This window comes from Parasteatoda tepidariorum, chromosome 1, assembly GCF_982258835.1.
Source record: "Parasteatoda tepidariorum strain Cologne lab strain chromosome 1, Ptep-v5.0, whole genome shotgun sequence".
Lineage (NCBI taxonomy): Eukaryota > Metazoa > Arthropoda > Arachnida > Araneae > Theridiidae > Parasteatoda > Parasteatoda tepidariorum.
Genome location: NC_141755.1, coordinates 2,613,091 through 2,628,175, shown reverse-complemented (window position 1 = coordinate 2,628,175; position 15,085 = coordinate 2,613,091). Strand labels below are relative to the sequence as shown.

The 15,085-nt window shown below is 25.8% G+C and overlaps 1 protein-coding gene across 2 annotated transcripts in view; it reads right to left on the bottom strand.

Moving 5' to 3' along the window:
- Nucleotides 1-15,085, bottom strand: part of LOC107449945 (laminin subunit gamma-1) — a 75,036-nt gene that overhangs the window by 16,716 nt on the left and 43,235 nt on the right. For both annotated transcript variants that reach the window (XM_087158428.1, XM_043046181.3), the window contains 11 exons: nucleotides 14,831-14,938; nucleotides 12,812-12,948; nucleotides 8,894-9,016; nucleotides 8,507-8,809; nucleotides 7,491-7,715; nucleotides 5,736-5,921; nucleotides 4,155-4,284; nucleotides 3,963-4,075; nucleotides 2,505-2,810; nucleotides 1,721-1,858; nucleotides 454-645 (listed from right to left, as the gene is read on the bottom strand). In XM_087158428.1, the coding sequence (XP_087014554.1) occupies nucleotides 454-645; nucleotides 1,721-1,858; nucleotides 2,505-2,810; nucleotides 3,963-4,075; nucleotides 4,155-4,284; nucleotides 5,736-5,921; nucleotides 7,491-7,715; nucleotides 8,507-8,809; nucleotides 8,894-9,016; nucleotides 12,812-12,948; nucleotides 14,831-14,938 (1,961 nt within the window). The remainder of the gene's footprint in view (nucleotides 1-453; nucleotides 646-1,720; nucleotides 1,859-2,504; nucleotides 2,811-3,962; nucleotides 4,076-4,154; nucleotides 4,285-5,735; nucleotides 5,922-7,490; nucleotides 7,716-8,506; nucleotides 8,810-8,893; nucleotides 9,017-12,811; nucleotides 12,949-14,830; nucleotides 14,939-15,085) is intronic.

Here is a 15,085-nt window from a genome sequence, read left to right as displayed (position 1 = left end):
GTGAGAGAGAGAGAATATTTAAACTACTATCCATAGGTAATAATTTTTTAAAAGCAAAACTAATGAAAATTTACTACATTTTTTATTTAAAATCACTCTTAATAATCAGTGTAGTGATTAAATAAAAAGTTAAAATTTCATTTTAGTAGAAATAATGAATAAAAAATATTAAGTAAAAATCAATATAAACATTTTAGAAATAAATGACAACTTAAGAAAGGAACACTCTAATTAATATAAACTCATCATAAATTGCTGATATATATTTTAAATGAAAGGGAAAGAAACTTTTAAAAAATACTTTAAACTTTTTTTTTTTTCAAAAATAAAGTTTGATTTGCATTAAAAGTCGTATGGTATTTTTATGAATGCAATACAGTTTGTGATTTTACATATTTAGCAACTCAATTTGATCCAAAAACTTTTTTAGATGAAAATATTTAAATTGCTTACTTGCAGCTCTTTTAGCTTCACTGAGCAAATTCTCAATTTTTCTTTCAGCTTCTCTCAATTTCCGTTCAAAATCAAAATCTTCAATTGTGTCAGGATGGTTTTTCAATTCATCCATCAGTTTGGAAAGCTCAGTTAACTTATCTTTGTAACGATCAATTGCTTCTTCCAGAAGTGAATAACAAGGAGGGCAATCTAACATTAAGATACATTTATATTACGCTTTATGTAACTACAAGCATATTATATGAAGTTAACATTTTTAGGAATATTTGAAATACTGTCAAACATTTTTTTTATTCCCAGGGTTGATTTAATCTGGCCCCCCCCAAAAAAACCCATTTAAAAAATAAGATTTTTTCATTATTGCATTTTATTATTAACAAATAAGTTTCAGATAGTAAGTTTATAAAACAATAAAATTCAAACTACATACATTGAAATATTTATATTTCCATTATTTCTACATTCTATGCTTTTAAACTTTTAATTAACCTTTTAAAAAAAGCACATACTATTAGAAATAGCAAATGATGTACTATTATCATAAAAATTTGAGACACTAATTCACGATACAACTGAAATTATAGTTACATTATAAATACTATTTTCTCGACTTTATTACATACAGTTAGAGATGATACTTTTAAAATATAGCACTTTTTAACTCTTGAAATACTTGTTTTAGAATTCTTGCTCAGATGTATTTGAAATACTAGAGAAGCTCTCTTTCACTGTACATAACATAGGAGGACAAAGAACACAATAAAACAGTCGGATAAGTAATGCGACGCACCATTGCATTAATACATTTTACATGTTAAAAATTTATTTTAAAAAAGGATGTTTAATATTTGAATTTACATAAATTTTCACTTAAAAATGTAGTCATTTTTCATAATTTTAAAACAGAATAGAGTAATCCTACAAAAGTAATTGGACCCTACTACTGATGTAAATGACATTGATAATAAAATGTATTAATAATTATGACTATTGAGCACTTAATTGTTAATTAAATTAATGTTATTTATGAATGCACCAAGACTTACTCTAAGATAATAAAAATTAAAAAAAAAGATGAAAAAACTTAATTAAACTGTGAAAAACACTAATCTGTGAGAACACTAATTAGTTACTCACATTACAAAAAGAACTTTTAAGAAACAGTAATATTCCAACTTGACAACATTTTGATACTTCATTATATAAAAAGATCATTTAAAAACAAAGTTACAAACATAAATGAATAAAATATTTAGTATTTTACCTAAGCAAACAGTCCCTCTGCTATATTTGTTGTCTCTACAAATATTGCATCTTCTTCCTTCTCTATTATTCCTGCATTGACACTGACCAGCTGTGTCACACTGCAAGGAAGTGGACCCAGAAGGATCACACTCACACGCTGCAATACATTACATCCTTATCATGAAACAGCATTTCAAATATTAGGAAAAGTCTGATTTAAAGATAATTAAGTAAATTTGAATAAGGCATAAAATACACCCTCAACTGAATTTAAAAGGAATTAATATTGATATAACAATTTAGACGTAGAAACTTAATGTTTGGAAATGCTTATTTTGAAAATAGCAGTTAAATTTTTCTTTACTTCTTCGAGAAATAGGTTCGAAACGAATTATGATTGAAAAACGTCTTTCGTTATGATTAAAAATGAAACAAAAGAGAGCAATATTTAAGGTTAGATTATAAAAATATCAAGACGATCACAAAAAAGACTCTTGACTTTAAAATTTTAAAGAAAATAAAACAATGAAAATAATTTAATGGTTGATATTTAGCTTCACATATATAGTTAAACTGCAAAACATTCTTATAACATATCTAATGCTTCAAATATAAATTATTATATTAAAAAAATTCAACAGCATAATTTTATTATAAATAGATTACTATAACTATAGGTATAAAAATAATACAATATCTAATGGTGCTAGTTATATAGAATTCAAGGAAGATTATTCATTCAGAATAAAAATAGAATTATACGAACTGGAGACAAAATAAAGTGCATATTAAATGATTTTTACCTTTACATCCTTCTTCAGAAAATCCATAATGGTAAGGAGCACAAGAATCACAGTGGCGGCCGACTACACCTGGGTGGCAATGACACTGTCCCGACCGTAGATCACAGGTTTGGTTATAGGATCCAATTCTGTCACAATCACAAGCAACACAGCCTTGTCCGCTGTCTATATTCCAGAAGCCATTCCTACACTTATCACACTTACGCCCAACAACATTTGCCTTGCAGCGGCATTGACCTCCTGTCAATTCACATGGGTTGGAGCTCCTTTCTGATTCAATTGTTCCCGGAAGATAGCATATACAGCCTTTAAAAGTATTAAACCACAAGTATAAATGATTTAACAGAAACTAAACACAAATTCTTCATGAGACTACAAACTAAATCAAGAAATTTTATCTAGATTATTAGTTCCAATAGTTGTTGCAAAAAATTCTACAGTTATAAATTTGAAAAAATGAAACAAAAACAACGTATTATATTCAAAAGAGATTTCTTCTTGTATAACAAAACATTTCATTACATCTTTTGATTTAAATAACTTCGTGATGTTTAGCTTGTTTTCAAAATTTATGCTAAAATCAATGGTTTGAAAGAACAGTAAAAACCTATAGATATTTTATCAATACATTTATAAAGCAAAATTTTTTACCTCTCAAAGATGAAGGAATGAAGGGTAAATTTAAAAAAAATGATTGTCTGTTTTTATTTCATCACAATTACTTATTTAAATAAGTTATCAATGAAATGTAAGACATAATGTGAAAAAGAAACTGGCTGGTGTTCTTATATATTCTCATTCTATCATAAAAACGTTTTATTTTAAATCTACTTATATTTTTTATGACAGTAGGGGAGAAAAAAAAAGAAGAGGGAAATTTGAACTAGTTTGGATATTTAATAATGTAAAAGATTTTTTAAGACAGAGAGAAGTTTAAACGTGAAAAATATTTTTTCAAATATGCTGCAAGACAATTAATTTTCTAGCAAGTGAAATTATCTAGCTTGGCCTCTTTCTTGCACGGCAAATAAATTTTTCCTCATGTTGCTACACTGAAGAGAATATTACGTGAAAACTTGTCCAAGTGTTTAATGCTCAGAGAATGAAATTCAAGTCATCCTAATTTACAAGTTGTTGCAAAAAATTGTACAGAAAAGAAGGAAATAATAAATAAAAATCAAAAACTTTTATTTCCCTGATCAAATATTTGTAACATATTTTATAAAAAGATGTCATAATCCAAATAGCTGTATGTTCTAATCTAACTTATTTTGGAAGCTTAATGATTCTTCAATTCTTATGAGTTAGAAATGTGTATGTTAACATTTCAGTAAAATTTAATTAAAGAGAAAGATTTCTAGACAGACTAAAAGGTAAACCCGAAGCAACTAGATACTCAATTAAACCAAAAAATTTATTTTTCCTTCTTGCGGTAAGATGAAGAAAATAAGTACTTACGTTTGCAACCTCCTTTAGGCAAGGTTAAAGCATCTCCATAATATCCTGGTAAACATCTTTCACAACTAAAACCAGATGTGTCATAGATACATTTTAAACACTGTCCAGTAGTACTGAAAATAAAGTGGATATTGATTAAAAATGTAATATCAACTTTTCACTACACTAAACAGCAGTAAAAATAGAACTTACGTATTACAGTTTCCAATAGCATTGGGATCTATATTTCCACTGCACTCACATTTTCTGCATTGTCTTGGTGGGCCGAACCTCCCCAAAGGATCACCATGATAGCCATCAATACACATATCACACTGATGACCTAAGGAACAAAAATATCTGCTTGCAAACATGTACTGATACATAATATGTATAATATATTTAAAAATGTAAGGTAAAAAACAAACAAACCCAAAGGTAGAAAATAAATATTAATATATCCCATGAAAAAACTAGAGCAGAATAAGAATATTCTATTTCTGTTTGTATTGTACATGTATTTGACTTTGGTACAGGCACTTGACTTACATTTATTATTTAGATTTAGTCTACAGGAAATATTTTTTCTTTCATTAAAAACCTTTCATCATATTTATTAACATCAATTTTTTAAATACTATTTTTACTTGAAATGCATTCAACAATCCTCTGCAGAAATATAATTTTTTTCTTTCCCTATTATGAACTAATTTATTATTAAATTTCTTACAATTTCAAATTCCTTATGAAGATTTTTTATATATTTATTTGAATACATTAAATTATTATACCAACAAAAGTTTGTGAGTTGTACAGGATATCAGCTACATTTTAGATTTTCAAATCTATGACTTTTCATGACTAATTCCAAGAATTTTTCATGACTTAACAGAGTTACTATTTTCTCCAACAAAAACACAACAATAAATTTAAAAAGGAAATTATAATATTAATTGAAATGATAGGTATAACCAAAACTGTTATAATCTGTATCTTCATATTTATAGATTTTAAACTTAAAAACAGAGTAAAGAAAGAGTTGAAGCAATAAAATATATATATAAAAAAAAAAATACAAAAGCAAATCATTTTCTTCTTTTTTTCAGCAGAATTATATTCTAAAGATACTTTTCTTGTTCACCAGAAAGGATAGAAATACTCCAGATTTTTCTGTTTTCAATTTGGAATAAAAAAAAAATACCAATGACTGGCTTGCTTCAGCTAGAATTTTAAATTGATAAAAAAATAATACATAAATAAATAATAATAAAAATTTTGAAATCACAGAAGTTTATAAGATAATTCACTCTAGAAATGATGTTTTTTCTTTCATTTTTTGAAAGAACAACATAATTTTTAAAGAACACGATAAAAACATTTAATATTTTAATAAAATATGACTGACAGTGGGGATTTTGTTGCAAATTCAGATATTCAGAAATCCACGAAATCGTAAATTCCATTATAAAAATTAGATTTTTCGGCAACCTAAATCCATGAAATTATATATATATATATATATATATATATATATATATATATATATATATATATATATATATATATATATATAATTTCTTATGATAAAGTTAAAAATATATTTCCTAGCGCAAAGATTAATACTTAATACATAGAAACACAATTTAACCATAAACCAAAAGTAATTTCAAGTTGAAATTAAAATATATTATAAAAAGATGTTAAGGGTTTTATACATAAAATACATTTAATTTTAACTATTTCTATTATTTTAATCTGAGAAGAAAATAATTTCAGAAACAGTTAAATACATACCAGTATGACCTAAAGGACATTGTTGACAAGCAACCTGACCACCCGGCAAAACGACACAGGGTCCTCTGTCAGGACACAGGCATGGTTTACAATCTGCAGAAGTTCCCTCACGAGCATCACCATAATAAGATAAAGCACACCGTTCACAATGATTACCTTCAGTATTATGATGACAGACACATTTTCCTAAATGAGATGTACAAGAGATATTTTATACGTAACTTATCCAAAGAAAAAAATATTTCCACAGAAAAAATTTACCATTTGAATTTTATGCTAAATATAACTATGAAAAGGTGACTAAATAACATAAATGTAAATTTAAAATTTTCTTTGAAAAAGCTGAAACCATTTTTAAACTATTTGCACAATAGTATTTAAATGACTCATAGAATGAGACAGTGTACATATCATACAATGCATACTAAATGAAATGATATATTAGATAATATATTCATTCCCTTACGGTTATTTTTTTCATTGCTTAAAGTACCTAAGAGATGATCAAAATAATTATTTTTTCATAGTTTATATCGTAATTATTAATGATTCTAAATATATCATTTTAATCGCAATATTCAAAACTTCATGAAAAATTTTAATAAGTTGATTATCATATTTTTCTTCATAAACAAAAAGGGAAAGCGGTTTTCTCGTTGTTCTCACGATATTTATATCTATACGTATGTTTTTATATTTAAGATATAACTTTGAAGTGTCCTATTTCATAAACTTTAGGATAAATCTTTATCCTAAAGTTTATCAAATAGGATAATTCTTATTAGGATAATAAAATCTTTCATTGAGTAAACAATGTAGAATTTTTATGCAGTTGATTATATATGACGTTCCAAAATATAAATGAGTAAAGGAAAGCACAGATTAATAAAAGCCACTATGGTGATTAATAGAGGAAATGAAATTAAAATTTTGAATCCATGGATAATAAAACATTATAAATTATTTTCAAAATAGTATTAAACAAATTGGAAAGTAAGCTATGCTTGCAGAAGTATGATGCACCTACTTTTAATATATTAACAAGCAAAGTCACAGTTAACTGGAGTTCATCCCCTTTTCCCATTCGGCAGAGGAGGAAAAAAAAAAGATTCACTTAGCAAAGATGAATTTTTAACAATACCATCAGTTCACAAAAATTAACAGAATTTTATACGAGCGATGCATTCAATTTTCTTCCCAAAAGCCAAGCATTAAATTTTGTTATGGAAGAACAAAACATGTTAATATTAGTTTAATTTTTGTGTACTACCTTTTTGTCATAAAAATTCACTTTGTTATAAAATTCTGTCTTCATTAAAAGTCTAACTAAATTTCAAATTCGTTATTTGAAGTATAACTAGAATTTCAAATTATTAATTGAAATTTAAAAATAAATACACACCAAATGGCTGAAGTAAACAAAAAAATTTAATATTTTAAGAGAATTTTTTTTTAAAACTTTTTCTTTTATTTATAAAGCAAAGAGAAATACTTTCTTGACTATCAAAAACAAAAGAGCAATTTAAAAATGCATCAAATTTATAAATATTTTTAAATAATACTAAAATAACAAAACATACAATCAAATTTGAAAAATTAACAATAGGTGAATTTTGTAAATTCATAAAAATATATGAAACATACGAATTTATACACCAGTTTATAAATGTTTTTATACTAACAATGAAATTTACTGTATGAATTATACTAACAATGGTTTCAAGACCTTTGTGTTGAGGGGAAGAGATACACTACCTGTAACAGGATCACAAGTATCAGCATGGTTATGGCAAAAGCACTTCACACATCGAGAGTAAGGACTGTCACCCAAAGGTTCTCTTCGATATCCTTTAGCACATAACTCACATGACAGGCCAGTATAGCCTTCAGGACACGCGCATTGCTCGATCCAGGTGGCTGGAACAGTATTTCTTTCCTTTGCTGCAGATTCCAGAACAACATCATCAAGATATCCAATACCTTTGAAAAATATTCGGAAATATGGGTTTTCTTATGATAGGAAGTTAAATTTCGAAATTCTAAAGAATATTTACTTAAAAAGTGAATTTAGTGAATAACAAACACAAATGGCCCTTTTGAAAAAGTATAAGGAAATATCACTAACTAATAGTAGTTTTTTAACCTATTTTTATTGCATTATTTTTAATGGGAATACATCCAAAATGTTACATCTAAAAAACAAAGAATGCTAAATAATTGCAATTTTGTTTCCAATTTTTTTTAATAAATTCTTCAAGTTTTACAAGTATTTTTAATCATAGTCTATGTACAAATAAGGACAATATCGTTTGGAAAAAAAAAAAAAAAAAAGCTTTTTTATGGGAGTTGATTAAAAATATTTTTATATGCTTGTATAAAAATTAAATAACAAAATCCAAACAAAAACTTTTCATTTAAGACTTCAACTAAGCTTAAAATTAAAGAAGAAATTCTTTCTTAATGGACCACTTAAGTTTTTAGATATCAAGACAATTAAAACTCAACTTTTTAAATGAGGCAGAAGATACACTTTAAACTGTGATGAAGACGTAAATTGAAAATGAATTTTTTTTTTCAGAATAAAAATTAAAAATATAATTACTATTTCAATTAAATAGTAAAAAAAAAAAAAAAAATTAATGTGCATTTAATATACAGTTTAATATGCAGTATTATTTAGAATCAGTTAAAATTTAACTATCAGATGAAATAAATTACACTAAAAATAAGAATTGAATATAATACAGAGTTTTTATAGACTAAAAACTTACCTTCTCTTGAGAAAGTTGCCTTTATTTTTATAGCAGTCAAATTTGATAGGATCTTTATGTAATCAAGAGCACTAACTCTAGGAGTCCAACCAAATTTAGGGTTTTCATGCAATCTAAATCTATAGGTTTGAATTCTATGGGACGGAATAGGATTGTCTTGCTCTGTGATGGGCACACTGACACGTAGTCCAGCACCTTCCAGAATAACATCGTGGGCACTGATTCGCACACTCTCTGCCCCAATTCTTAGAGTGAAACTCAGAAACTGGTTATAGGATGCCCTCTGATTTCCCAAATAGCATTCTAAGAAGCAACAAAATTCTTTACTGTGTGCAATGTTTGAAAATAAAAACATGATTTTCTTTTTAGATAAAATAATTGGCTTACCTGGAGCAATAAAATATATAAACTCTCCTCCTTGTCCACGTACTTCAATTATTTGAAGATCAGCATCATAGAATAAGGGTATTGCACGCCCTCTCAAATCAACAGCTGTCCAGTCCTCTTTATCTATGGTACAATAAAAGTTACACAAAAATATAATTCACATGAAGTTGACTAGGTTCCATATAACAGCATAGCTATAGTAAAATAGTTGTTTAATAGTTTGTTCTAGAAAAATATTAGGTTCCCATTTGCTAAAATAAGGTCATCAACTGTTGCTATTGTTTTTAATTAAAAAAAAACTCAATATGGAAATGGGAATGGTCTATTTCATATAATTTGATTATTTGCAAAAGCGTTAGAGGGTTAAAGTTATATTAAGCATTAAAATGCCTTATTTTTAAAAAATAGATAACAAAATACTGATAAATTATTTTATGAGTAAGAATTAATATATTCAGATGCCAAAAGAGCAAGAAAATATAATCATTAGAATTATAACTGATAAACATCATTGATTTTTTTAAAAATCTGAAACAGCAATGAGATAAATAACATTTTCTTTCAAATAAGAACATTTAACTGAAAATCAGAGAGAATCAAAATAGCTTTTTAATTCCTCCAAGCATTAAGAACTGAACAGGTTTATAAAATTTTTCTCTCTCCGTGAATGTGTTTCATTGAATAACGGGGAAGAATGGACATGTTCATAGACAGAAAGACATCTAAGAATAATATTAAATCAATTTGGATCAAACAATTAGAAAATTAATATTTAGTCTCCTATTTGTGCAACTAAAATTAAGCAACATTTTAGTTGCACAAAAATTCAAGTCAAAAATTTCAAATTTATATAACTTTTTAAAAAAAAATTAATTTATTTGGTTGAGTTTATTTTTTCAGAAACATTACTAAACAGATGCAAAATACATAATTATCTCTAAAGCTATACATAATTATCTCTAAATTTACATAATTATCTCTAAATACATAATTTTGAACTTATATATAGCTATATAAGTTCAAAATGAAGAATAAAGCAAAGAGAAATTAAAGACATATGAAAAAAGGGGGAATAATAAGTAAAAAAATAACAGTTAAAAAAAAAACAGATATACAGATATAATCGTGTGGGCTGATGAAAAGATTATTTCTTTTCCCCCCCGGTTTTTTAAATAAAATTTCTTCCCTTTTTTTTTTTAACCTGTTGTTTGTTATTTTTTTACTTATTATTTCCCCCTTTTGTTATATTCAAAAAATATAATTATTTTTCCAGTGTTATATTTAAGATTATATATTGGTTCGTAAACGTGGTTATAATTTATTTTTAATTTCATGGATCATTTTAACCTATAATGTCCTTTAATAAAATAATAATATAATAGATCATATAGAATTTGGAATAACTATTTAATAGTTTACATTTGCGTTGTGAACAATTTAAATCAAAAATCAAATAACGTATCTAAAATATTCAAATAATTACAACGTGATTCTAATGTTAAATTAATTAGTATATTCATACCTTAAAACCAACATTTACATTCAGTATTTACTATTTCTCCAACGTGCTCGTGCAGGCCATCCACATGACTCGAAAAATCTGTTAGCAAATTTAATCTGCTAAGCCAAGCAGCAATTTGGACTGTAATTAATTTTAAGCCATGATAATTGGCATTATTTAACGAAATATTTAGTTATTAAAAAAAAAAAGGAATTATAGATAACCTTAGAGAATCATGGCACTAGACTGCACGTTCACGAAATTTAATCCTATACATGGAATTAGCACGAGGCATAGTCAGAATTAAAGACAAATATTACTTTTAAAAACAAAAATGTATTAAAACATAATTCTTGGTTACAACATATATAAAACATTCTTCTTAACACACTAATTAGAATGTCTTAGGAATTCAAAATTTTGGTGCAACATCTCCAAAACAAAATTTAAAATGTTACAATAATTTAATATATATTATGGAAAATGATTCACATTTAACAACTTATAAAAATTGGGCTGGGTTTAAAAAAAAAATTATTCGCACGTCGTTTAAGATTATCGGCGTAATAAGATTTTTAAGTATCTATTTTAAGTTAATTTTAACATTATAATACTTTTCGACATTGTTAATTGATATAAATTACTAATTTAATACGCCAGTTTGAAAGAAAAAAAAATACTTATCGGTCATCCGGTCCCTGGATCCAGGGCCTAGTAGCCCTAAAACGTCTACCTAAAAAAACGTGCTACTTTTAAGGAAAAAAATTATGAGACTGGCTAACGCGCTCTGCGTCGAAAATTCGAAAAAAGGAGGGAGAAAACAGCGCCCTCTGGCAAGCTCTGATAGGCTCTCATACCATTACGTCACTCCTCTTCAGCCATTTACTGCCTGTTGGGGAAAAATCCTTTGCGAAGGGACTTAAAACTCAAAAAAGGGGAAAAATCGCTTACACGCGACCCAGCCACCAGCCAATTGTACAAAACAGATTAAACATTAAAAATAAAATAAAAATAGTTTTAACAATTCAATTAATGGTTTGTGATGTCTCGATTATTTTTTTGTTTATAAAAATTTATTAACGATGAAAATTAATATATAACATTCCATCCCGTCAAGAGAAAAAAAAAAGATTTTTATTTTTTTATTTTTTATAAGACTTATTGACAAACCTCCCCATAACTATCTACTGAACACACGCATTAATCGAAACATCACAACCTCACAACATACTAGCTTATGACCCATGAGTGAAGACCTGTATCAGAGATGGTTAAAAATCGCAATTAACAATGTCGAAAAGTATTATAATGTTAAAATTAACTTAAAATAGATATGTAAAAATCTAATTACGCCGATAATCTTAAATCACGTGCGAATAATTTTTTTTTTAAACCCAGCCCAATTTTTATAAGTTGTTAAATGTGAATTATTTTCCATAATATATATTAAATTATTGTAACATTTTAAATTTTGTTTTGGAGATGTTGCACCAAAATTTTGAATTCCTAAGACATTCTAATTAGTGTGTTAAGAAGAATGTTTTATATATGTTGTAACCAAGAATTATGTTTTAATACATTTTTGTTTTTAAAAGTAATATTTGTCTTTAATTCTGACTATGCCTCGTGCTAATTCCATGTATAGGATTAAATTTCGTGAACGTGCAGTCTAGTGCCATGATTCTCTAAGGTTATCTATAATTCCTTTTTTTTTTAATAACTAAATATTTCGTTAAATAATGCCAATTATCATGGCTTAAAATTAATTACAGTCCAAATTGCTGCTTGGCTTAGCAGATTAAATTTGCTAACAGATTTTTCGAGTCACGTGGATGGCCTGCACGAGCACATTGGAGAAATAGTAAATACTGAATGTAAATGTTGGTTTTAAGGTATGAATATACTAATTAATTTAACATTAGAATCACGTTGTAATTATTTGAATATTTTAGATACGTTATTTGATTTTTGATTTAAATTGTTCACAACGCAAATGTAAACTATTAAATAGTTATTCCAAATTCTATACGATCTATTATATTATTATTTTATTTAAGGACATTATAGGTTAAAATGATCCATGAAATTAAAAATAAATTATAACCACGTTTACGAACCAATATATAATCTTAAATATAACACTGGAAAAATAATAATATTTTTTGAATATAACACTTTTTTCATATGTCTTTAATTTTTCTTTGCTTTATTCTTCATTTTGAACTTATCTAATGGGTTCTGTTTACTTGCAGCTTAAGCGCAATAAATGAAACTTTATTGTTTTTCTTAACTTTCTTCGCGTTTTCTTGTATTTATTATATATATATATATATATATATATATATATATATATATATATATATATATATATATATATATATATATATATATATATATATCTGTTGTTGAATGATTACCTCTCTCAAAATTTGATTCTATTGGCTTTTTATAAAATCCTGGAGCACTGTGACACTCATTAGAATGGCCATAGCAAAAACAGGCAACACATCCAAATTCATTTTCTAATTGTAAGTCAAAAAATCCCTTTTTGCAACTGTAACAGACAAATATTTCACTTATTATCACAGAAAGCATTTCATGTAATAAATAAATAATATTAATAATAATATAGAAAGCAACTCGAATTAAATAAAAACTATCACTTCAACTTTATAAGAGTGAAGCATAGGTAAAATTCAAAATATTTTTAATGGAAGGTAAAATTAATGATGATTCAATATAAGCATACAAATGGATGTTCTTTCATTGATATATTCATTCACTGAAAACCTCTAAATTTGTTGCCATTTACCTAAAAGAATTTGTGTTTAAACACTAAACATTTCCTGTAAGTGGTTTTTACAAGAAAAATATTACATGGGTACAATTCTAAATTTTAAACTAAAACTTATTCTTTTTAATATATATTTTTTATTTTAAGAAAAAAAAATAAAAATACAGAAAAAATGGATATATGATACAAATAACATATGAAGAATATACCACCCTTTCGGAATAACTATTTTTCTAAGTAATACAATAAATGCTTCAAATTTGATTAAAATTTTACTGTTTAAGAATGTGTTTTCACGTTTAAACATTGAATTTAAATATGGATCATTTGAAATACAATTAATGTATCAAGGCAATTAAAGTGAATCTAATTTAAGTACTGTATCGTTTTAATAGATAAATAAAATTTTAAAACTATTAACATAGCTGCCAACATGGATAGGAAAAAATCCAGTAGATTTTACAAAATAATATAAATTTCACGATAATTGTTGCATCATGCACTAAATATTTTACACATAGGGAATTTTAGGGACTTTGATAGTCATCAAAATAGAAAAACTGTAATATTTTCCAGTTAATGATAGACATTAAACATACTTAAAATTTTATGTATTATGTTTACTCATAATTTTGAATATTAATAGGCATTTAATTCATCAAACATAGTTAAAAGAATTTTTTAATTAATTTAAAAAGAGAGCTCTGAATAAAAATAAACGGAACATTTTAGAAAAAAAAAGGTTTGAATTGATTTCTATAAATGAGGTTCACTTTATGTATTAGTTACATTTATTTAATAATTCAAGCAAGCAAAGCAATAGTCGGTACAAAAATTCTATTTCAAGAATTCTATTTTAAGAAATTCTATTCTATTTTAAGAAACTTACTCAATTTTAGGGAATTTTCTAAAATGTACAAAAACCAGGAGAATTTTAAATAAACCAGTAGACCAGGAGAAACTATCAAAATCCAGTAGTCTAGTGGAAAAACCAGTAGAGTTGGCAGCTATGTATTAATTATAAAGGATAGATAGATAAAGGGTACATAGCTGTAGATAGTGCAAAATTCATAAATAATATAGATGAATTTTTTAAACTAGATGAACACACTATAAATAAATATAAATATAACTTAATATTTCTAAACAGCGACATTTTTAAAAATATCTTTAATGAAAAATACAATATAATTTTTTAAATCTATGCTTCATAGAAGATTTAAACGATCTTGCAAAAAATATTGTACTAGAAAAAGTTTCTAAATATTTATAGGGACAAGCAATTGCAATGCGACAAATGCATAATAAGTGTCAGTAGAATTTTTTTTTCTTTTAAAAAAAATAATAATTAAATATTTGATTGAATAATAAAAAAATTATGTAGATTCCAAAAATTTATTTCAAATAAGGTACAGATAAAATAATTTATTTTAAAGGAAAATATAAATTTAATTTACCTAAAAATAAAATAAAAAAACAATTGAGAAAACTATTATTTAGGTGTTACTTGATAAATAATGTAAAAATTAACTAGTTACAAAATAAAATATACAATTCTTATCACGGACATATAACATAAAATACAATAACATATAATATAATAACTTAAAATAACATATTTGAATGTATAAAAAATATTTACCTATCACATCTTTGACCAACAACATTTTCTTTACAAGGGCAATAACCTAAGGATGGATCACAACTTGGTGCATCTGGAGCAATACCAGCAAGATTGCATCCACAGGGTCTGAAAATAAACAGAATTAAACAAAAATTATCTCAATTAGAATAATGCTTGCGAAAAAGTGACATCATAAGTAAAATTTACAGCTTAAATAATTCAACTGTTAATCATATCAATGCTGTAAACTGTGAGTCAATTTGAAATTGGTTT